Source organism: Lepidochelys olivacea (assembly GCF_965140295.1).
Source record: "Lepidochelys olivacea isolate rLepOli2 genome assembly, chromosome: 3".
Classification (NCBI taxonomy): Eukaryota; Metazoa; Chordata; order Testudines; family Cheloniidae; genus Lepidochelys; species Lepidochelys olivacea.
In genome coordinates, this window is record NC_140413.1 from 118,735,030 (window position 1) to 118,760,230 (window position 25,201).

General features: G+C 41.2%; 1 protein-coding gene across 4 annotated transcripts in view; it reads right to left on the reverse strand.

Moving 5' to 3' along the window:
* Window positions 1-5,597: 5,597 nt before the first annotated feature.
* NOX3 (NADPH oxidase 3) overlaps window positions 5,598-25,201 on the reverse strand; it is a 62,314-nt gene continuing 42,710 nt past the window's right edge. For all 4 annotated transcript variants that reach the window (XM_084622754.1, XM_084622755.1, XM_084622753.1 and 1 more), the window contains 3 exons: window positions 23,076-23,222; window positions 17,775-17,899; window positions 5,598-7,161 (listed from right to left, as the gene is read on the reverse strand). In XM_084622754.1, coding sequence (XP_084478880.1) covers window positions 7,035-7,161; window positions 17,775-17,899; window positions 23,076-23,222 — 399 coding nt within the window. In that variant the 3' untranslated portion in view covers window positions 5,598-7,034. The remainder of the gene's footprint in view (window positions 7,162-17,774; window positions 17,900-23,075; window positions 23,223-25,201) is intronic.

The following is a 25,201-nucleotide window of genomic DNA, read 5'->3' on the forward strand; positions in this document are numbered from 1 at the left end:
ATTCAGGCTGACTCTGCCTAGGTGCTCAGGCAGAGGAGGAGCGTCACAGACCCACCCTTACACCTCTGGAGAGCAGAGTCAGAAATAGAACCCAGATGTAGAGCTGAGCCAATGATGGATTTTTTGTTTTTTTTGGCAATTTAGAAAAGCAAAAATAATCATTTTGGGTCAAACAAAATGATTTGATTTGCCTAAATAGAAATGTTTTGTTTCAGTTTTGATCATTTTTTTAAATGGTTTTGAAATAAAATTAAAGGAAGGTTTGAAATGTAACATCATATCAAACCACAAGGGCAAAATGTTTCATTTAAAAAATGTCAAAATTAAGCATTTCATTTTTTTTCTGATTTTGTTTTTTTTCTAATAGAAACAATTAGGCAAAATCCACATAATTTATGAAATATTTCAATGTCACTGAATTTTCATTTTTCACCCCCCCAAAAGTTTTATCTGAAAAACATTGCCCTGATTTACCCAGGAATCCTAACTCCCAGTGTCCTATTCTAACCACAGCAAAAGAGTCTCTTGTTTGTGCATCACTTTCTGTGAGCTACCTAGGGCAGTGATCTAGCATAGCACTTAGGCAGATGCTTAACTTTAAGCATGTGACTAGTCCCATTGAAGTCAAGAGGCCATACTGACCATTGAAGTCAAGGGGACTACTCAGATGCTTAAGTGCTTTGCTGGATCGGGGCCTAGAGCAGTAACTTTGAATTCTGTATGTTTTTGTGTCCTTCCCCAAAGAAACATCTCACTGCTTGTGGGCTGCATTATTAATTGTTACATGTAGGTATAGCAATAAGACAACCAGCATGTACCAAAGCACTAAAATATTCATTATAGACAAATTTGACCATTCCAGTCATTTAACCTGAATTCAACTTTTCTCTTATTAAAAAAGGTTAGTTAGTAGTAAAAAAGTTGTTTGATATTTGTAAAATATCATTTGTGCTCATGTTGATTAACGGTACCAAATTTTACTGTCCTCACTTGGACAAAACTCCAATTAAGTTCATTGACTAAGCTCTTATGCACTGATCCTGCATAATGCAGAGCGCCTTCAATTCCTTTGGACTTCCTGGACATTCCATTAGCTCAGCACCTCTCAGAATTAGACCATTTGTTCATAAACTGGTTTGGGTTCCTTGCGTGAAAAGTTATTCATAAGTAGAATGTGTTAAACTGTTATAATGTATTTACGGTAATATATATAGATGCCCTATTTTTATGTGATTACACTCCGCCAGCCACACCATGGATATGTCATCTTTTGTAATGATTATCATACCTACCATAAAAAATAGTAATAGTACAGTCCTTTAGAAGAAATGGCATACTGGATTGTGTAAACTTTCAAAGGCCAATCCAGACGGATCTAGTTATTTTGCACATAGTTTATGTTCAAAAGACTCCATGTGTTGACCAATAATATCACAGCGTATATTTTGCTTTGTTTCATCCTTTGCTAGTATGTTCAGAGTTGTCAAACAGTGCATCTTAACTATCATCCTCTTGTCTGCTGAGTAAGAAATCTTTAAAAAAGGATCTTAAAGGGCTAGCAGTGCATTCGTATACATTCTACATAGCCTTCTGAATTCTTCACTGCTACGTGAACTCAGAAAATTGTATGGCTAGTTTATTCAAATTAATGTGCAATGGTGGTTGTTCAGTGTAGACATTTTTACATAAATGTAACATAGTCTTATAGTAATGTATAATTAATGAGTGTTCCCTGTTGCAGGACTGATCAGGTGTCAATGACCTTTTTAATCTGAAATTTCTCTTTTTTTATCTTAACCAGTTTTTAAGATGCATGAGTAAGTATTGTGCTCATGCTAATGGGCATTGGCTTCAGTCAGACACAGTGCAGGCAGGGGTTTTGTGCAACTTCTCATACATGTTCAAGCCAAATGTACTTCAATTCTGATCCACAATTCTTTTGGGTTCCCCTTGAACTGGGAATGCCCACCATGCAACTCACATGGTGGTTTTGTGAGATGCTCAAAAAGGAACTAGTATGAGACCATTAAACTCATATTTGACTTGTCAACAAAGCCAGAATGTGTAAAAAAGTTTTTTTTTTAATAAGAATAAATATTTGTGAACAGATATTCACGTCAAAAACTAAATGGCTTTTTGGGATGTGTTGTAACTGCCATCACATACACCAATGATGGCTAAAAGATGTTTATTTATGTGATGACAGGGGAAAATGTACTGGATGTTGTATTTCCTTGATTCTTTTCTGTGCCACAGTCTACAAGGGTATTAGGCCAACATTTTCAAACTTAGGTGCCTAAGTTGAAGGTACTCAACCACCTCTGAAAATCAGATCACTTAAAGTATCTAAATATGGTTCTAGCTGTATAACTTTAGGCATCCAAGTTTTCTGATTTTGGCCTTTAATATTAAAGAATAAAATTCTAGAAAAGCAGTCATGAAGGACTAGAGATGGTCCTCTGATCTAATAAAAGTATAATTTGGATCAGAGTTCAGATCCCAACCGTGAGCCCTATCTCTACAGCAACCCCCTATGACTATAAGGATATGTCTAAACTTTGAGCTAGAGATGTGTGTTCCAGCCTGGGGAGACATATCTGTGTTAGATCTTGCCAGAATTCCTTCCCCACTCTGAACTCGGGTACAGATGTGGGGACCCACATGAAAGACCTCCTAAGCTTATTCTTACCAGCTTAGGTTAAAAACTTCCCCAAGGTACAAACTTTGCCTTGTACTTGAATAGTATGCTGCCACCACCAAGCATGTTAAACAAAGAACAGGGAAAGAGACCACTTGGAGACGTCTTCCCCCCAAATCTCTCCCCTCTCCCCAAGCCCTACACACCCCCTTTCCTGGGGAGGCTTGAAAATAATATCCTAACCAATTTGTTACAAAATCATCAAAGACCCAAACCCCTGGATCTTGGAACAACGGAAAAATCAGTCAGGTTCTTAAAAGAAGGATTTTATTTAAAAAAAAAAAGGAAGGTAAAAATCATCTCTGTAAAATAAGGATGGAAAATACTTTACAGGGTATTCAGATTCAAAACACAGAAGATCCCCCTCTGGGCAAAACCTTAAAGTTACAGAAAACAGGAATAAACCTCCCTCTTAACACAGGGAAAATTCACATAAAACAAAAGAAACTAATCCGCCTTGCCTGGCTTACCTATACTGGTTGCAATATTGGAGACTTGGATAAAATGGATTTCTGTCTGGCCTCTCTCAGTCCCAAGAGAGATCAACCACGTAAACAAAGAGCACAAACACAACCCTTCTCCCCCCTCACAAGATTTGAAAGTATCTTGTCTCTTTACTGGTCCTTTGGGTCAGGTGCCAGCCAGGTTAGCTGGCTTCTTAACCCTTTACAGGTAACAGGATGTTGCCTCTGGCCAGGAGGGATTTTATAGCACTGTATACAGAAAGGTGTATTTCCCTTCCCTTTATAACAGCTCTGCTCAAGCTAAAAAAGTAAGAGTATAGTTGCAGTTGCGTGAGCAGCGAGATGGGCTAGCCGTCAGAATATGTACCTATGTGAGATGCTAGGCACATACTCATGGTGGCTGGCACATACTCATGGTGGCTGGCCCCTCCCGCCACTCATGCTGTCAGAGCTACACTCTATTTTTAGCATGCTCTATTTTTAGTCATGCCTCCTTGCCCTTGGACCTGCTCCCAGTGGAAGGAGCATTCAAAAGGGAGAAGCTCAGCTCAGCCTGGGCTGACTGTGGACAAGAGTGGTTGTGTGTAAAAGCCTCCTTCCAGGAAGACGCTGGGACTCCAAGCTGTTGGGGCCTACCTGAGCCGCAGGAAGTCAGTTGATTACAGGAACCAAAGGGGATGACTTGCTGTTACCAGTGGAGGAGCTGCCAGAGACAGAGCAGAAGGAGCACAAGAGGGAACCCATGTGTAACTCTGGAGGGACGGGGATGAGGGTAGGAAGCGACCCAGGGAACGTGCTTGGGGGTATTTGGACTTGAACCCTGTGTCAGGACATCTGGTTTTGAAGGGCGCTGGCTCAGAACCTGGTGGAATAGAGTGGGCCTGGGTTCCTCTACCCTCACCACTCTTGCCACTGGGTGATATTGCCGTTAGGTGAAGCGGCCTCTTGGAGATACTGCCACTAGACAAAGCGGCACCTGGAATCCCCACTGTTGGGCATTATATCCCAGAGCATCATTACTGGACAGCGCTGTTGTCTTGGTACCCCTAATCAGCACCCCCTCAACAGTATCAGATAGCATATTTATAAACCTTTTGAAGAGTTTGTCTTCACTAGGAAAACAATTGTATTTTCAAAACATGTCAACTAACCTGTGTTAGTTATCATGTATTAAAACCATAGCGTAGACAAGGCAATTTGCATTTTAACTTGTGTCAAAATACAGCTCTGGTTGGTTCTTACCAGTTAACTCATGTTAAAATACAAATTTCCTGCCTCTATTAGGGTTTTAATGTAAGTTAATTAACATGTTAGTTCACATATTTCGAAAACACCGTTTTCCCTAATGTGGACACAGCCTTACTCATGGCGAACATTTCTCAGCCCCCCTGTTTTGACTCTGAAGATTCAGAACTGCAGAATTTCTAGAGCAGAGAAATGATAAGGGTCACCATAAGTGACAAATAGCAGTATCCAGCTGTTGTTCTTCCATTTGCCTCAATGGGCCTAAACTCATCTAATTTTCAAAACAAAGCAGGTTTAGATCTAATAAGTACTTGGCTGGGTGACAGTCTGAGAATGCTATGCTTTCTAGGCGTGTTGCTTTTTTGTGACAACATGCTGTAACCTCTTCAGATCTCATGAGCAAAGCAAGTTTGTGTATGGCCTGTATCTGGGTGAGATGCTTCCAAAGGGAGAATAAAAGTCGGTGGACTGCACACATCTGCTATGCACAAGAGTGCAGCTGCTAGTCCATCTCCTACAACACTGCTTTTGGCAGTTATGGTTTCACTTCTCTTCTCATCACTTTGTTTTTCATATTCACATTCAAGTAATTTCCCCTAACAAAACTCCAATGCACGGTTGAGAATAGCAACACAAATGTCAGGTAACAGTCATTTAAAACTATCCCCTTTCCAGGAGAGCTCTCTTTGTATAAACTTGGATAAATTCTCCTGCTAATCTGGACTATCCAAACCTTTTGAAAGTCCCATTCTTTTTTGTAGTTTACAATATTTGGTTTTGCCCAAATACAGCACTTTATCATACCAGAATGAAAGATGGAGGGGATCCCTTATAATTATACAGTATATATAATCTGATGGAATGCAGTAAATTTGGCAGACCCTGTTTCATCTTTTCATGTAAAACAGGGCAATTTTCACTAGACAGTTTCCATTGCACTTTTGGGGAAAAAATCCCAGAGCATGTAAAATCGTATGTTCTAAATTATACTTGTTGGCGAATACAAGTGTACAATTTAAATTCTTACAGTAAATCTGTTGGTAATGTTAATTTTATTGTAAAGTCCAAATAATTAATCTGTAGGTATGGGCATGTGATTAGTTGGTTGATTGTCACATTAGTACAGTATGAGATGAGGCTGTGCTGTTTTAACTATATTTTATTTACTAATATTTTTCTCTACAGTCGTGAACACTTCCCAGTGAAGAAGCTGAATGGACAAATTCATGAAGACATCTTTCATTTTCCCTGACAGCAGATGTTTTCATACATAAACACAATAATAGAATAATTACATGTACATTCACATTATCATAGCTGCTGTGTGCTCAGTGCTACTCAAAAACAAGGCACTAAGCCAAATCTTCCTTGTTTCCATTTTGATTTAAATTATATTAATAATAAAGGGATTTTCATTCAACCTAAATGCAGTTTCATTCAAGTCTAACAAACCTCCCCACTTATTGTTATTCTTTTCTTTTTATTCTAGGTCACTCAGCCCAGATATAAGTGAAATTCTCCTCTGGTGGTGATAACAGTGATGCTACTCAATGAACTACTGTATAACAAGGGCTCTAAATGCATCTCCTGTAGCATACCACAGTGATTTGCAAAAGTGGGAATAAATCTAAGCAGTGAAGAGATGCCGTGTTGAGCCAGAAGCTAAATGTTACATCTTGTTGCATGAGGTAAGGGAGAACAGATCCTGTTTTTCTGGCAGCACAATATTGTTGTGCTTGATACCTCAGATTCAGCCCCATTAAAACAATCATTCAGAATCTAAGGGAGATTGCCACCTCTTTCTTTCATGCAATGGCAGCTGGTATTGGTGCTTACACATATTCCTCATTCCCTTCAAGATTTTCAACACACAAAAAAGAAGCTTAATTTATATTTAAAAAATAAGTGTCAGCTTACCCTGAGGCTCATCACTGGCACCCGGGGGAAAAAGAAAAAAAAAAAAAGATAAATGCTTCTAGGTGAACTGGCAGAGATGCTAATTCTCCACTCACTTTACCGCTACACTATATGCACCACATTAATCATTTCACAGACATTTCAGAAAACTTGCACAATTTTCAAATAAAGATGCATCGTCTTCAATTCAATAATAATGGAACTATATCTTGTAGTGCCAGCTTAGTTCATACAAACTGCATCCCCAAACAGATTTATAAAATATTCCTATAGACCTCTGGGATGTAATTTTTATCCTTATGTGGTTGTTTGTCTATATAGTTTTGTCTTCTCCAGTGAATATTTTTCCATGTGTTTGTACATACATAATATTGCCATTTGTCTTATTCAACTGCTAACACACTTGGGATGTTTTCTGCTTCACAGTTTTATTGTATGGATGGGTAAATGCATTATATGATCCTTATGAACTGTGTTTTACACCTCAGTACAGATCTAATATATTTTTGCTTTTGTTTTTTTAATATAGAGCAGAGCTGCATCTTCCACTAACTTATGTAAATTCTGTGGGGGTTTCATGTTTTTAGTTTTAAATTATAAAGACACTTGAGCCCAGATCCTCAACTATATTTAGACCCCTAACTTCCACTGATTTCATTGAAAAAGGATACAGTACAATGACATCAATTATAACATTTCAAAAATACGGTTTAAAAACTTTCCTTGTTATAGTGAAACTGAACACCCCTTGGATCAGCTGATGAGTACAAGTTGCACCTCTTTTGAAGGATCTTGGCAAGAGCTTTGGGTCCACAGAAGAATACACCGATGCTCTTGCTGCAGCAACAAAAAGATAACAGAACAAAACAAATAAACCACATATTTTGACAATCCTCAGTTTTGTTTAAATCTTTTAAAATGGCCTTTTGACAAATGCATTTTAAAAGTTATGCCCGTGTTCATTTCACAAAGTATTATTTTATAACCATCTTTATTTTAAATTCTTCTTTAGTGTTTATTACATTTTATTACAGTGTTCAACTGGATTGCTATAACTGGGGTTGCAAAAAACATTTTTTATGATAACTCTGTTTTCACACTATCATAGTTTTACAAAAAAATACCTACTCCATGGGCTAAAATTTTCCATTCTTTGTCTCTAAGTGGAAGTAATTTTAAAAAATGCAAAAAATCCCTACAGTTATTTTTGAGTTCTATGAAGATGAAAAAAAATACATATTTCTGCCCACAGACATAATTTAAAAGTGGCTGAATTTTGAAACTTGACATGTAAGAGGTCCTCATAGAAGAATAAGTCCATGCCCAAGTTTGCAAATATCTAGGCAATGATGTTACAAACAATAGAAAAATAGCTATTTTCTGCACAGTCAAATATATCGTTTGAGGGTTTGCTTTTAAAAAGACACTGTGCACATATCCATTAAATATATAAAGTACACACTCATTAGCTGTGCACCTACTGGAGAAAATTTTCAGAATTTGTGCCATTAGAGCAGGAAGCTAAATCTGCAGCAATGAGGTGCAACTGATGTTTGCTCCCAATAAGCTTTGACAAAGGAAAGTGCAAAGGAGGTTCAAGTGAATTCTAACTACAAAAACAGTGTTGCAGAAGTGTTAATACCAAGAACATGTGCCCACCACTGAATTTCCAAAGCACACCTGTGCTTAAGTGGGAACTGGAGCTCCAAAATGTTTGCACCAGCAATTGTACCTATAAGAGCTTGGAATTGCTAAGAATCTGATTTGCTGCTGCGGTCCCAATCTCTAGCTGGACAGTTCTAGCTGTGTACTCTCCAGCAGGTGTGAATGGTGGATTCATGGTATAGTACAGCAGTTCTCAAACTGTGGGTCGGGACCTCAAAGTGGGTCGCAATCCCATTCGCCAGGGCTGACTTAGACTTGCTGGGGCCCAGGGCCAAAGCCTAAGCCCCACCACCCAAGGCTGAAGCCGGAGAGTTTCAGCCCTGCATGTTGCAACTCAGGTTACAGGCCCCCTGCCTAAGGCTGAAGCCCTTGAGCTTCAGCTTTGCCCCCCACCCCGTGCCTGAGTTAGTGATGCTCAGGCAGGCTCAGGCTTCGGTTCCCCGTCCTGGGGTCATGCAGTAGTTTTTATTGTCAGAAGAGGGTCATGGTACAATGAAGTTTGAGAACCCCTGGTGTAGTAGATACACCAAAGAGACGCTGTGCATTGCAGAGAAAGGACTTATACAAGGGATGTAGACCCTAGTCAGGAACAGCCCCAGTCATTTTGCTGCCCGGGGCAGAAAAATTTTTTGGCACCCAACGTCCCCTAACAGGTAAAGAAAACCTAAAACACAGTTGGCCAATCAGTTGGGAAGGGGGAGCCTAGCAGTCCAGTGTCCCCTGGAAGTTGTTATAGCGTCCCTGGAAGCTGGTGCCCAGGGCGATGGCCCTGTTTGCCTGCCCCTAGAATCCACCCTGAGTCTGGTTACGTCATGAAATCCAGCTGCCCCTTTACCCACACACAGCAAAACCATGCCAATTCCTCTGCATCCTGAACCATCTGCACGTGCAGAGGGCATGGAGGAGGGACAGTTTTTGCCCAATACAGTTCCAGTAAAATGTTTCTCTCATACACTTTTTCCTTTAAAGTGTTCACATTTGATCTTAAACGTATAAACTGAGGCTCACAAGCAAATTCATAGATTCATAGGGACCATTGTAATCATCTAGTCTGACCTCCTATATAGCACAAGCCATAGAACTTCCCCACAATAATTTCTTTTGAACTACAGCATATCTTTTACAAAGAGATCCAACCTTGATTTTAAAATTGCCAGCGATGGAGAATCCACCATGACAGCTTGGTAAATTGCTCCAATAGTTATTTACATTCACTTTTTAAAATGTACACCTTATTTCCAGTGTGAATTTGTCTAGCTCCAACTTCCAGCCACTGGATCATGTTATACTTTATCTGCTAGACTGAAGAGTCCATTATCAAATATTTGTTCCCCTGGTAGATACTTACAGACTATGATCAAGTCACCCCTTAACCTTCTCTTTGTTAAGCTAAATAGATTGAGCTCTGTGAATCTATCACCATAATGTACGTTTCCAAATCTTTAATCATTCCCATTTTCTCTGAACCTTCTCCAATTTATCAACATCCTCTGGAACTGCGGACACCAGAACTGGACAAAGTATACCAGCAGTGGTCATACTAGTGCCAAATGCGAAGTTAAAATATTTTTATTTACTCCTATCCAAGATTCCTCTCTTTATGCATGCAAGGATCACATTAGCCTTTTTGGCCACAGCGTTGCAATGGGAGCTCATGTTCAGCTGACCATCCACCATGACCCCGAAATATTTTTCGGAGTCACTACTTCCCAGGACAGAGTCCCCCATCATGTAAGTGTGGTCTACATTCATTTTTCCTACCTGTATATATTTACAGTTATTATTATTACATATTATTTGTTTGCTCCCAGCTTACCAACAAGCGATATTGCTCAGTATCCATGACCTGTCCTCAATTATTTACCATTCCCCCAATTTTATCATCCTCTGCATACTTATCAGGAATGATTTTATGTTTTCTTCCAGAACATTGATAAAAACGTTAAATAGCACAGGGACAAGAAATGATCCCTGCAAGACCCCACTAGAAACTCCTGCTTGATGATGATTCCCCATTTACAATTACATTTTGAGACCTATCAGTTAGCAAGCTTTCAATCCATTTAATGTGTGCCATTTTAATTTTAGATCATTCTAGTTTTTTAATCCAAATGTTGTGTGATAGCAAGTCAAATGCCTTATAGAAGTCTGTTACATCAACACTATTAACTTTCAAAGTAGCAGCCGTGTTAGTCTGTATTCGCAAAAAGAAAAGAAGTACTTGTGGCACCTTAGAGACTAACAAATTTATTTGAGCATAAGCTTTCGTGAGCTACGGCTCACTTCATCAGATGCATTCAGTGGAAAATACAGTGGGCAGATTTATATACATAGAGAACATGAAACAATGGGTGTTACCATACACACTGTAACGAGAGTGATCACTTAAGGTGAGATATTACCAGCAGGAGAGCGGGGGCGGGGTGGGGAGGGAAATAAACCTTTTGTAGTGATAATCCAGGTGAGCCATTTCCAGCAGTTGACAAGAACATCTGAGGAATGGTGGGAGGTGGAATAAACATGGGGAAACTTCTGCCGACATGCACGGGCTGAAATTGTGGGAAAGCAGCATCACTTGCCCCATAACCTCAGCCGTGCAGAACACAATGCCATCCACAGCCTCAGAAACAACTGACACCATAATCAAAAAGGCTGACAAAGGAGGTGCTGTCATCATCATGAATAGGTTGGAATATGAACAAGAGGCTGCTAGGCAGCTCTCCAATACCACTTTCTACAAGCCATTACCCTCTGATCCCACTGAGGGTTACCAAAAGAAACTACAGCATTTGCTCAAGAAACTCCCTGAAAAAGCACAAGAACAAATCCGCACAGTCACACCCCTGGAACCCCGACCTGGGGTATTCTATTCTAAACCTGGAAATCCTGGACACCCCATCATCTCAGGCATTGGCACCCTGACAGCAGGATTGTCTGGCTATGTAGACTCCCTCCTCAGGCCCTACGCTACCAGCACTCCCAGGTATCTTCGAGACACCACTGGCTTCCTGAGGAAACTACAAGCCATCGGTGATCTTCCTGATAACACCATCCTGGCCACTGTGGATGTAGAAGCCCTCTACACCAACATTCCACACAAAGATGGACTACAAGCCATCAGGAACAGTATCCCCGATAATGTCATGGCAAACCTGGTGGCTGAACTTTGTGACTTTGTCCTCACACATAACTATTTCACATTTGGGGACAATGTATACCTTCAAATCAGCGGCACTACTATGGGTACCCGCATGGCCCCACAATTTGCCAACATTTTTATGGCTGACTTAGAACAACGCTTCCTCACCTCTCGTCTCCTAATGCCCCTACTCTACTTGCGCTACACTGATGACATCTTCATCATCTGGACCCATGTAAAAGAAGCCCTTGAGGAATTCCACCATGATTTCAACAATTTCTGTCCCACCATCAATCTCAGCCTGGACCAGTCCACAGAAGAGATCCACTTCCTGGACACTACGGTGCTAATAAGCGATGGTCACATAAACACCACCCTATACCGGAAACCTACTGACCGCTATTTCTACCTACATGCCTCCAGCTTTCATCCAGACCACACCACATGATCCATTGTCTACAGCCAAGCTGTACGATACAACCACATTTGCTCCAACCCCTCAGACAGAGACAAACACCTACAAGATCTCTATCAAGCATTCTTACAACTACAATACCCACCTGCTGAAGTGAAGAAACAGATTGACAGAGCCAGAAGAGTACCCAGAAGTCACCTACTACAGGACAGGCCCAACAAAGAAAATAACAGACCGCCACTAGCCATCACCTTCAGCCCCCAAGTAAAACCTCTCCAATGCATCATCAAGGATCTACAACCTATCCTGAAGGACAACCCATCAATGTCACAGATCTTGGGAGACAGGCCAGTCCTTGCTTACAGACAGCCCCCCAACCTGAAGCAAATACTCACCAGCAACCACACACCACACAACAGAACCAATAACCCAGGAACCTATCCTTGCAATAAAGCCCGTTGCCAACTGTGTCCACATAGCTATTCAGGGGACACCATCATAGGGCCTAATCATATCAGCCACACTATCAGAGGCTCATTCACCTACACATCCACCAATGTGATATATGCCATCATGTGTCAGCAATGCCCCTCCGCCATGTACATTGGCCAAACTGGACAGTCTCTACGTAAAAGAATAAATGGTCACAAATCAGATGTCAAGAATTATAACATTCAAAAACCAGTTATGATCTGTTTGATCACTCGATTACAGACCTAAAAGTTGCAATTCTTCAATAAAATAAACTTCAACATCAGACTCCAGCGAGAGACTGCTGAATTGGAATTAATTTGCAGACTGGATAGAATTAACTTAGGCTTGAATAGAGACTGGGAGTGGATGGTCATTACACAAAGTAAAACTATTTCCCCATGTTTATTCCACTCCCCACCGTTCCTCAGATGTTCTTGTCAACTGCTGGAAATGGCTCACTTTGATTATAACTACAAAAGGTTTCTCCTCCCACCCCCGCTCTCCTGCTGGTAATATCTCACCTTAAGTGAAAAGAAAAGGAGTACTTGTGGCACCTTAGAGACTAACCAATTTATTTGAGCATGAGCTTTCGTGAGCTACAGCTCACTTCATCGGATGCATACCGTGGAAACTGCAGCAGATATTATATACACACAGAGATCATGAAACAATACCTCCTCCCACCCCACGGTATGCATCCGATGAAGTGAGCTGTAGCTCACGAAAGCTCATGCTCAAATAAATTGGTTAGTCTCTAAGGTGCCACAAGTACTCCTTTTCTTTTTGCGAATACAGACTAACACGGCTGTTACTCTGAAACCTGTCATTATGCAAGGCACTGCATTTAGCCGTATGGAGTGGAAATCTATCAACTGCATGAAAAAACTTGTACAGATACAGACAGACATCATCTTCCTTTCCAAATGCAAACAGATGGACATCGTACCAAAAGGACTGAAGGTAAAAAATCCATTACAATCTACATACCACACAGACTATACTGACAGCTTGTGCCACACGCTCTCAAAGAAACTGCGGAATCACCTGATCAACACCCTCTACAGCAAACAGGGAAAGATTAAAAATGAGCTCTCAAAAATGGATACTCTCATAAAAAACCAACCTTCCACACAAACTTCCTTGTGGCTGGATTTTACTAAAACTAGACAAGCCATTTACAACGCACACTTTGCTTCTCTACAAAAGAAAAAGGACACTAAACTTTCTAAACTACTACATGCTACAAGGGGCCACAGCAATGGTTCCCTCAACCCACCTAGCAATATTGTTAACCTATCCAACTATACTCTCAGCCCAGCAGCTGCAGCTGTCCTATCTCGGGGTATCTCCTTCTGCCCCTCCACCCCCACGAACATGATACAGTTCTGTGGTGACCTAGAATCCTATTTTCGACGTCTCCGACTCAAGGAATATTTCCAAAATACCTCTGAACAACATACTAATCCACAGAGGCCTCCCTACCAACACTACAAAAAGAAGGATTCTAGGTGGACTCCTCCTGAAGGTCAAAACAGCAGACTGGACTTCTACATAGAGTGCTTCCGCCGACGTGCACGGGCTGAAATTGTGGAAAAGCAGCATCACTTGCCCCATAACCTCAGCCATGCGGAACGCAATGCCATCCACAGCCTCAGAAACAACTCTGACATCATAATCAAAAAGGCTGACAAAGGAGGTGCTGTTGTCATCATGAATAGGTCAGAGTATAAACAAGAGGCTGCTCGGCAGCTCTCCAATACCACTTTCTACAAGCCATTACCCTATGATCCCAATGAGAGTTACCAAAAGCAACTACAGCATTTGCTCAAGAAACTCCCTGAAAAAGCACAAGATCAAATCCGCACAGACACACCCCTGGAACCCCGACCTGGGATATTCTATCTATTACCCAAGATCCATAAACCTAGAAATCCTGGGTGCCCCATCATCTCAGGCATTGGCACCCTGACAGCAGGATTGTCTGGCTATGTAGACTCCCTCCTCAGGCCCTACGCTCCCAGCACTCCCAGCTACCTTTGAGACACCACTGACTTCCTGAGGAACTTCAATCCATCGGTGATCTTCCTGATAACACCATCCTGGCCACTATGGATGTAGAAGCCCTCTACACCAACATTCCACACAAAGATGGACTACAAGCCGTCAAGAACACTATCCCCGATAATGTCACGGCTAACCTGGTGGCTGAACTTTGTGACTTTGTCCTTACCCATAACTATTTTACATTTGGGGACAATGTATACCTTCAGATCAGCGGCACTGCTATGGGTACCCGCATGGCCCCACAGTATGCCAACATTTTTATGGCTGATTTAGAACAACGCTTCCTCAGCTCTCGTCCCCTAAAGCCCCTACTCTACTTGCGCTATATTGATGACATCTTCATCATCTGGACCCATGGAAAAGAAGCCCTTGAGGAATTCCACCACGATTTCAACAACTTCCATCCCACCATCAACCTCAGCCTGGTCCAGTCCACACAAGAGATCCATTTCCTGGACACTACAGTGCTAATAAACAATGGTCACATAAACACCACCCTATACCGGAAACCTACTGACCGCTATTCCTACCTACATGCCTCCAGCTTTCACCCTGACCACACGATCCATCGTCTACAGCCAAGCTCTGCGATACAACCGCATTTGCTCCAACCCCTCAGACAGAGACAAACACCTACAAGATCTCTATCAAGCATTCTTACAACTACAATACCCACCTGCGGAAGTGAAGAAACAGATTGATAGAGCCAGAAGAGTTCCCAGAAGTTACCTACTACAGGACAGGCCTAACAAAGAAAATAACAGAACGCCACTAGCCGTCACCTTCAGCCCCCAACTAAAACCCCTCCAACGCATTATTAAGGATCTACAACCTATCCTGAAGGATGACCCAACACTCTCACAAATCTTGGGAGACAGGCCAGTCCTTGCCTACAGACAGCCCCCCAACCTGAAGCAAATACTCACCAACAACCACATACCACACAACAGAACCACTCACCCAGGAACTTATCCTTGCAACAAAGCCCGTTGCCAACTGTGCCCACATATCTATTCAGGGAACACCATCACAGGGCCTAATAACATCAGCCACACTATCAGAGGCTCGTTCACCTGCACATCCACCAATGTGAAATATGCCATCATGTGCCAGCAATGCCCCTCTGCCATTTACATTGGTCAAACTGGACAGTCTCTACGTAAAAGAATAAATGGACACAAATCAGATGTCAAGAATTATAACATTCATAAACCAGTCGGAGAACACTTCAATCTCTCTGGTCACGCAATCACAGACATGAAGGTCGCTATCTTAAAACAAAAAAACTTCAAATCCAGACTCCAGCGAGAAACTGCTGAATTGGAATTCATTTGCAAATTGGACACTATTAATTTAGGCTTAAATAGAGACTGGTAGTGGCTAAGTCATTATGCAAGGTGGCCTATTTCCCCTTGTTTTTTCCTACCTCCCCCCAGACGTTCTGGTTAAACTTGGATTTAAACTTGGAGAGTGGTCAGTTTGGATGAGCTATTGCCAGCAGGAGAGTGAGTTTGTGTGTGTGTCCCCCGGGGGGGGGGGGGGGGAGAAGGGGGAGGGGTGAGAGAGCCTGGATTTGTGCTGGACATGGCCCACCTTGATTACCATGCACATTGTAGGGAGAGTGGTCACTTTGGATGAGCTATTACCAGCAGGAGAGTGAGTTTGTGTGTGTATGGGGGTGGGGGGGTGAGAAAACCTGGATTTGTGCTGGAAATGGCCCACCTTGATTATCATGCACATTGTAGGGAGAGTGGTCACTTTGGATGAGCTATTACCAGCAGGAGAGTGAGTTTGTGTGTGTGGTTTTTGGAGGGGGGTGAGGGGGTGAGAGAACCTGGATTTGTGCAGGAAATGGCCCCTCTTTATTATCATGCACATTGTGAAGAGAGTTGTCACTTTGGATGGGTTATTACCAGCAGGAGAGTGAGTTTGTGTGTAGGGGGGTGGAGGGTGAGAAAACCTGGATTTGTGCTGGAAATGGCCCAACTTGATGATCACTTTAGATAAGCTATTACCAGCAGGACAGTGGGGTGGGAGGAGGTATTGTTTCATGATCTCGGTGTGTATATAATATCTGCTGCAGTTTCCACGGTATGCATCCGATGAAGTGAGCTGTAGCTCACGAAAGCTCATGCTCAAATAAATTGGTTAGTCTCTAAGGTGCCACAAGTACTCCTTTTCTTTTTGCAAATACAGACTAACACGGCTGTTACTCTGAAACCTGTCACCTGAAGTGATCACTCTCGTTACAGTGTGTATGGTAACACCCATTGTTTCATGTTCTCTATGTATATAAATCTGCCCACTGTATTTTCCACTGAATGCATCTGATGAAGTGAGCTGTAGCTCACGAAAGCTTATGCTCAAATAAATTTGTTAGTCTCTAAGGTGCCACAAGTACTCCTTTTCTTTTTACTATTAACTTTGTCAACCAAACTTGCAATCTCATAAAAATATATATCAGGTTAGTTTGACCAAAAACCCATGTTTATTGGCATTAATTATATTACCCTCCTTTAATTCTTTATTAATTGTGTCCTGTATCAGCTACTTCATTATCTTGACTTGGATCAATGTCAGACTGACATACCTATTATGACCCAAATTCATGTTCCCAAAAGTTCAGTGCTGGATTCTTAAGGAAGCATCACAACATTCAGGACTTCTCACCATCACCTTCTACTCTGTGCATGAAAAGCAGCACAGAAAATGTCGTTCTTGAAGATTTTTCACTTCATAACTATATTTTGAAAATTGTCAAATAATAAAGCTTAGACTGCAAGTTGAATTTTACTGCAAGTCTAAATTTAAAAGATATGATTTTGTAGCAGCAATATTTCACAAATAATAAAAAGGAAAAATTATATTTTCAGCCCTTTGCCCATTTTTTAATCTTCCTTCTTATTTCCTGATTTGTATTCATTTTTACCTCTGTCAACTGGTTTCTCTATTACTGTTATTTTTTCAATTTTATGGTATTCTTGAAGCTTACTCTTTTCTCTCTTCCCCTTCCAGCATTTTAGTTTTTCATTTGTTAAAAAAATGTTTTTCCTTTTCCTTTCTCAACCCTTTCTCCTGAATGCAGGCCTTTAGCTTGCATTAACAGGTAAATATTTGGAAAGGGAAAAGAATCACAAAGATTCCTGAATTTTCTGGTGATGAGCACAAAAATATTTCAAATTCTTTCTTCAAAGGCTTCCAGGAACAAAGAAGCTTTTCTCAGACCACTAGCAAATCCACCAGGTTCAAATGAACTGTCTTTGCCAGCAGAGATGAACTAATGACAGAACAGAACAGTCTTACGACGGTAGCCAAATATGTTGAGAGAACAAACATATCCTTGACATCATAAGAAAAAAAATCACAATTTATCTCTTTAATAACCATCTTCAAGGGAAATTAATGTTACTTTGTCCTTTGTGCAGAACAGTAATTGGATTGTGTGTTTCAATTATATCTGGCAAAGGCCAGGGTATTGAAATACTTCTACATATTAGATTTTCTTATCCAAAAATTAGATTTTATTGGCATTCTACTTCTGAGATTTCTTCATTAAAAGCTTCATTAAACATAAATCTTCTTTCCACATAGCAAAAAGCTAAATTTTAAAAGGATCATTTTAAAAGATTTGCCCTCCCACTGTTTATGCTGAGAAAGAGTTACATAATAAGGCTAGAAGCTAACCTGTCTTACCTAGGATGATTTTCTGCTATTTGCCTGAACTCAGTGTCCCAGTTCGGCCTTCCATAGAAGGTCTTCTGTCTCAGACCAGTAATTACATCCATCTTTTCATCATCATGTAGAGCTATATGAGTAGCCTAAAGCAAAATTTACAGCAAGACAATAATTTTAGAATCGACAATGTATATGCTGAGTAAGAAGTAAAGTGATAATTCAGTCTCTGAATAAAAGGTGGAAATATACATTACTCAGGGGAAAAAAAACAACAAAACTTATAATCATCATCAGAGGCCAGCACTCTGGCCCCTAAAAAAAAAAAAGGTGGGCAGGGGAGGACAACATTTTCAAAAGTGCCTAAGTGGCTTAGAAGCCTAAATTCCATTTTCAAAAGTGACTTAGGTACATGGGCACCTAAGTTCTATTGACTTTCAATGAGACATGTTCCTAAGGCTCTGATTCTGAAAGGTATTTAGGTGCCTTTGAGGATCTGGGCCTAAGTCACTTTTGCAAACAGGACTTCGATTCCTAAGTTACTTAGCAGCTTTTGAACATTTCCCGGTAGTTAAGCAGGTGATAACCATTTTAATGTTGAAAAGAAATGATTTGGGAAAGGAAAAACATAAGTAGCCAAGTAATGGTGATTTTTAAATAAATAATAGAAATTATATGCAATATAGGAATTCTATGTGTATCCAGGATGTGTGTGCTTTGAATTTTCAGTTGATCACAGAGGAGCCGTCAAAGAGGGTATGCACAAGTGGTGCACAACATTCTACCACCACTTTCATTTTTGTATTTGCAGAGAAAAGAACCTGCTTAAAATATTCTGAAAAATATTCCACCTCACACTTTCATATGGCATATACATACCATCATTAGCGGTGGCCAATGCTTTACCAATAGCATACTTTATGATATCAGACAAGCAGCAATAACTTTCCTTTGTTAAGATGAAAAAGGAAATTTACTTGCAAGTAATTCTGCTTGCCATTTTCCATCCCCTTATTCCCCCAATATTCTCCTTTCAGAAAACATTATTGAATCACCTGTAAGCAAGGAGGCAAAGAACCAGAGTTGATATTGAGGATTATCCACACCCACTTTAACCTAAGTTGAGAAACTTCCAGAACAAAGGAAATAGACATATTTCTAAATTTGATATATAATAACTCATCTGTCCAATGCTCGGTGTACGCAGACTTAAGCTCCCCAAGGCAGGGACCATCTCTTCTTGTATGCTTGGAAAGTACTTAGCACATTGTAGGCACTATAGCAAACCAGTACATAAATACAAATAAATAATAAATCAATTAACAGGACCATGTTAATTGATATTGCCATACCAGCAGAAGAAACAAAAAAGAAACGAGAAGAGAAATGGAAAAGTATGAAGAACTCTGCCACGAAGTGGATTGATGATGGAAAACAGAACAAAGACGATTACAAGAGCACTTGGAGCAATCCCTCAGGGTATGAATGAGCAGCTCAGGAATATGGTAGATGTGCAAAACATCACGATTAATGATCTCCAGAAGCCAGTGCTCTTAGGCTTTGTGAGGCTATTAAGGAAAGTCAAAAGAGAACCAGTACATTTGAGCACCGAAAATGCAGAAGTTGTGTGGACAGTTTAACAAAACTTTTGACTACCCAAACCTACAGAGTCAGTTTGTGGTCAGGATTTATTGGTGACTCATGGGAATACATTTTTGATGGTAGCTTTCCCCTCTTTATGCTTAAAGATCTTGAATCTTGAAGGCTATATGGTAAAAAAAAAAATCCCTGTAATGTCATACTGAGGGATAATAATAATTATACTGTAATATAATTAATACTATTATAATTAATACATATTATTTGATCCAACATAGCAATGCGTATGTTCCTTTTTCTCCTAAATAATATACATGATTCCTATATGTAGACAGAAATAAGGCCTTGGGTTTTTTTTCAAGTTACATGCACAGAAATACAGTTATGTGTATAATTTGCATGAAGATTTACTCTCTCTATAGGTTCTTATATAGCACCCATTACTGCATAGGTATTTAAAAATCAAACATACAATCTCTCTCCATTTTCCTCCCTCTGTAGGTAGGAGTAACATGTTTGTTTGTATTATAGGCTATCATTATTATCCTTGTCCAGAATTATTGAAGAAAAGCTAAGTCAAGAAATTTGTTTGGAATTTAGTTCCGAATGTGGTGTAATCTGAGGTCATTATCTTTTGCAGGAGTGGATTCCATAGTCTGGATCCATCCCTTATGAAAGTTCCCTCTCTTGTGCTCATGAGTGTCCCCTATTGCTTGACAGCTTCAGTCTTCGGGTGAGGCATAGCAGTCACAGGAGGTCATGGTGGCAAAGGGAGATGTGGTCTTCCTGCTAGCTTGGGCCAATCTCATGGAGGGCTTTGAATATCATGGCAAAGGACTTGAACTGGAGTCTGTTCAGTGGAGAGACAATGCAGGGACTGGATGATTTGCTCATGGCCAGCTGTGCTGCTCAGCAGATGGTGGCTGCATTCTGTACCAAGTGGACCTTTTTCAATATTTGTGAATTCAGTCCCAAGTATAATGAATTACAGTAATGAAGCCTAGATGTCTCAAATGCATTGCCAGAACTGGGTTTAATATCTTGAGACACAGTTTGCTGATCAGCCACAGATGGAAGAGGGCTTGTTTGCCACCATATCTCTATTTGGCCATCTGGTGGCAGTGAAGAATCTATAAGGACATCAAGACTGAACAAATTTAACAATCTGAAGCCATATGCCCTCAGAGGGGGAAGAAGTAAATTCTCCAAAGGGATTCTTGCTTTCTAATAACAGCACCTTCATTTTGCCTGGGTTTAGCTTCCGTCAACTGCTCTTCATCCAAATGTTGTTCTCGGCCAACTGCTGGGGGATAGCCTGGAGAGAATGCTGGTTTTGTTCTGTGTAAAGGAAATCTAAAGCTTGGTGTCATCTGAGTATTGCTGGTATTTAGGCTAAAGTTGTCACACAGTCTCCACTAGTGGTTTCCCAAAGATATCAAGTAAGATAGGGGAGAGGCTTAAGGCCTGTGGGATTCCACATGTGAGAGCTCTGGAGGTCGAGGAACTGTTACCAACTACAACCCTCTGTGTTTGGTCCGAGAAGAAGAAAGCCATTTCGCTGTACTTCTTTTCACCCCTGCAACCTTTTGGAGGTGGGATAACAGTATCACTGCTCAGTGGTGCTCAGTTGTATCACATGCCACAGAAAGGTCCAACATGAGGAGTACAGATATCCACCTCTGTCTATGAGCTGGAGGTCACTCACGAGAGCAAAAATTGTTTGTTTCTGTACCATGTTCTGGCATGAAGATTCAGGGTACTGGCAGCTTGCAGGTGATGGTGACCATGTGTTTTGTTAGCTTCTTGATTAGCTTGTTAGAAAATAGATGGTAGATAATAGATAGTCTGTGAGTTTGCTAACATTGAGGAATGGCTTGTTTAATATTGGTCAGACTGTTGCATGCTTCAGCATGGGTAGTAGATTTTTCTCTCCAAAAGAAGTTTTCACAGTCTTTGTTAGATAAATGGTATAAGAGCTTATCAATCTTTTGGGGCTCATGACCCATTTTTAAATGTTTGTGGCCTGTTGCAACGCAGTAAATAGTCTGGGGATAGAGGCCCTGGGATGGTTTCGGTCAGGTCCTGTCCTCTGTGGGAGTTTCAGGGTTCCCAGATTTCTACTGCATTATTGGCCCAAAGTGACTTAAAAACTAGCTCCAAAGAAGCCCAATCTGTTGTTTGAAACATTGTTTCAAACAAAGTAGGAGGGTGTAATTTGGGGGGGGTGTTTGCTGGAGGGAGTACCTGTGGCCTCACACTCAAGGTTCGGGGGGGAAGTGTCACTCTCTCTGGCTCCCTGTCATGCTGGTAGCGTGGCTGGCGCAGGCCTGGGACTCAGCACCAGCCCGTCAGTCAATGCCTCCCTGCAGGCCTTTCCCCCTCCCCAGGGTGGGGAGCTGGAGCCTGGTCCTGTCACTCTCCTGTCCAGGCTCCGAGGCCCTGAGGTGAGGAGGTAGTTGAGAAGTACTTGCTGGCTCCGCTTACCTGGTAGGCTGGCCAGTTACCACAGAGTGGTGGCTCCTGCAGCTCCTGTGCTGTGGGGCTGGCTGGACTTGACTCTCAGCTCTGGGCACTGCAACCTGTGGGGTTGCAGCGCTGCCCAGGTTTGGCCCTGCCCCGCTGACTGGACCACATGACCCTTTGAAACATTCTAGCAACCCAGTTTTGGGTCCTGACCCACGGGTTGAGAAACTAATAAAAGAGTCTGTTTGGACTTTGTGTGTGTGAACAACTGTACACATAAATTTTGAAAATCAATCCCAGAATGTTGAAAGCATCTCAAGTCATTACCTTTTTAAACAATCCCTGAGGGAAAGTGGAAAGGAACTAAGATGCGAGAAGATCAAGGCTACAAGACCAAGAATGATTTGTGGTATATTTTCTCTTTTTTAATTCTATACGAGTCCTTTTATTACATGGAAAAAAAATAAAAAACAGGAGGAGAGATTTTCCTTTCCTGCATCTAATGTGACTTGACTGACCAATTAATAAAGCAGAGAGAAAGGAAAGACCTGTTTGGGGCCAAATAAAAAGGGAAGAAGCTGAATGAGCCTCCTTACTCTAAGTGGTATGCAGATCTCAAAGTGGGATCTATCAATGAAATTTAAAGTTGGCAAATTTAAAACTGGAAGGCTGGGAAGGCTGGGAATCACCTGGGCTCAGAGCTGCTCCTTAACCCCTTCAGTTCCAGTATGGGGTTTATACAGCCCATCACAATGGATAACAAAAATATATTTTTTACATACAATAGTAAGGATTTAAACGCAACCAATAACCATGGAAGGCATTCCACAAACCATCATGCCAACATCTAACTTAGGGTTCAGAAGAAATTTTCCATGCTGGCAAGTTTTCTTCCACCTTACTCTACAGCAGATGGTACTCACGACCTCCAGAGATAGGATATTTGACTAGATGGACCACGGGTTTGATCCAATAAAGCAATTCCCAAGTTCCTATTTTCCTAAAGCTAAATTGGAAGTGGGATCTCTATTTACAGTTCTTTGTCTCCTTGCTTCCTGTTAATGGATTTAAAATGGTGTGTGTGTGGAAAAATATCACAAAAGATTTAAAAATGAAATTTTAGGAGAAAAGAAACCTGTTTATCAAATACTTCAAAAATTTATAATAATTACATTAATTCATCCATTTCCTTGTTCCTGTTTCATATGCTGCTATACTGGAAAAGTAAAGTACATTAACTCAAACCCATTTCATTAATACCTGACTTTCATCCCAGCCAGTAAGAAATATATGGTAACTTAGAAAATGGGTTTTCCCTTTCTCAGCCATTTGTGTTTCCAGCAAGAACAGGAGATCAGCAAACCACTCAAAGGCAGATGCATCTCGGCAAGTCCAATAGAAATAAACCTGTCAGGTAAAAGTAACAAGATTCAACAAGCCACAAGCTTTCAACAAGCTTTCTATAAAGCTCTTAAATTATTTATGTTGAGATAAGTGGTTAATCTTATAGCATGCTACTGTACTCCAGTGGAAATTTAAACACAATCCCATCTACATTTGACATTGTGTTTCTTTGTATGGTTTTAAACACCTTTTTCTTCTTAAAAAATGTGAGTGAATGTTAGTGAATTAAAATATTAATGCAGACACGCAACATGCAAGACATCTAACTCTGTCAATGCATCTCAACACTGGCTTACAAAACCTAACTCTGCATTTTTCTTGAATAGAGACTGAAAAGCCTATGAAATTCTGCAGTGATTTCAAGATGTGATCAAACAGGGACTAAGATGAGACCACCACACTCAATTTCATTCATCCACTAAGAAAGGTATTCTATTTTGTTGAGATTTATACTATGCCCATCACTGTGGTATTGAACTCTGGTTCCAAAGATGAAAAACCTGTGAACTAGCCCACTCTGTCCTTTTAGTCTTAAGGTTGCCGATGCTGTGTTGAGTGCAGCATTAAACATCTATGCTCCTAAACAAAACTCTTAATTAAATTAATTATGGTTCTCCATTTATTATAGGTGGGGCTGGTAATGCCACCTACTATTATGGTTGCCAGACATTCCAATTATAAGATTTTGTTTTCAGTTGCTTAGAACATTGCCAAACTTTAACCATTTGGGCTGAAATTTTCTTTGCTGTGTGTCTGCCCCAGGATGATTTTGGCGGGGGGCAAATTTCACCCAAAACGATACAACTGTTTCCAAAACTGAGGCTAAGAGGAAAATATGTTGTTTTGCCCATGTTAAAAAAATTCTTGAGACCTATTCTTTGCAATGCTCTAGTGCCCTCAAGTTATAGAGAAGAGAATTGGAATTTGGTAAGGGGCGGGGGGAGGCTTTGTGTCAGGGAGGTGCCTTTTGTCGTCCTGTGACAATCCGCTTAAATTTGTCCAAGTTATAAGCCTTTGAAAAAAAATCACAGTTTACAAATGTTCAATAGAACATTACTATAGCTTAACAGCTAAAAACCCTAAAGATTCCTTCCGCACGTGCATGCTCAAGTCTCTGACCTCTCCTACTGCTGAATGGACTGCGCATGCCCCATCCCTACAGAGTGACTGTGCATGTTCTAGCCCCTTACAGCAGCTACACATGACCAGGCTATGCATAGGCCACCCCCACAAGGCAACTGAGCATGCTCCAGACTCTGGAGCAATGATGGGCAACCTGTGACACCTCAGGCCGCACACAGCCCGTCAGGGTAATCCGCTGGTGGGCTGTGAGACAGTTTGTTTACATTGATCATCCGCAGGCACGGCCGCCCTCAGCTCCCATTGGCCAGGAATGGCAGACTGTGGCCACCGGGAGCTGCGAGCAGCCATGTCGGTGGATGGGCAATTTAAACAAACTGTCTCGCAGCCCACCAGTGAATTATCCTTATGGGCCACAGGTTGCCCACCACTGCTCCAGACACTCACAGCTCTTCTGCGTGACAGGACTACACATGCGCTATTCTCACATATTCCATCCCCTCACAGTTTCTACATGTGAGTGGACTTTGCATGCACCATTCCCACAGAGCAACTGAGCATGTACCAGCCAAGGGCTACAGGGTTGAATCTGGAATTTCCCGGTAATTCCTGGAAGAATCCAATGCACCGCTACAGACTAGGGACCGAATGGCTAGGCAGCAGTTCTGCGGAAAAGGACCTAGGGGTGACAGTGGATGAGAAGCTGGATATGAGTCAGCGGTGTGCCCTTGTTGCCAAGAAGGCCAATGGCATTTTGGGATGTATAAGTAGGGGCATAGCGAGCAGATCGAGGGACGTGATCGTTCCCCTCTATTCAACATTGGTGAGGCCTCATCTGGAGTACTGTGTCCAGTTTTGGGCCCCACACTACAAGAAGGATGTGGATAAATTGGAGAGAGTCC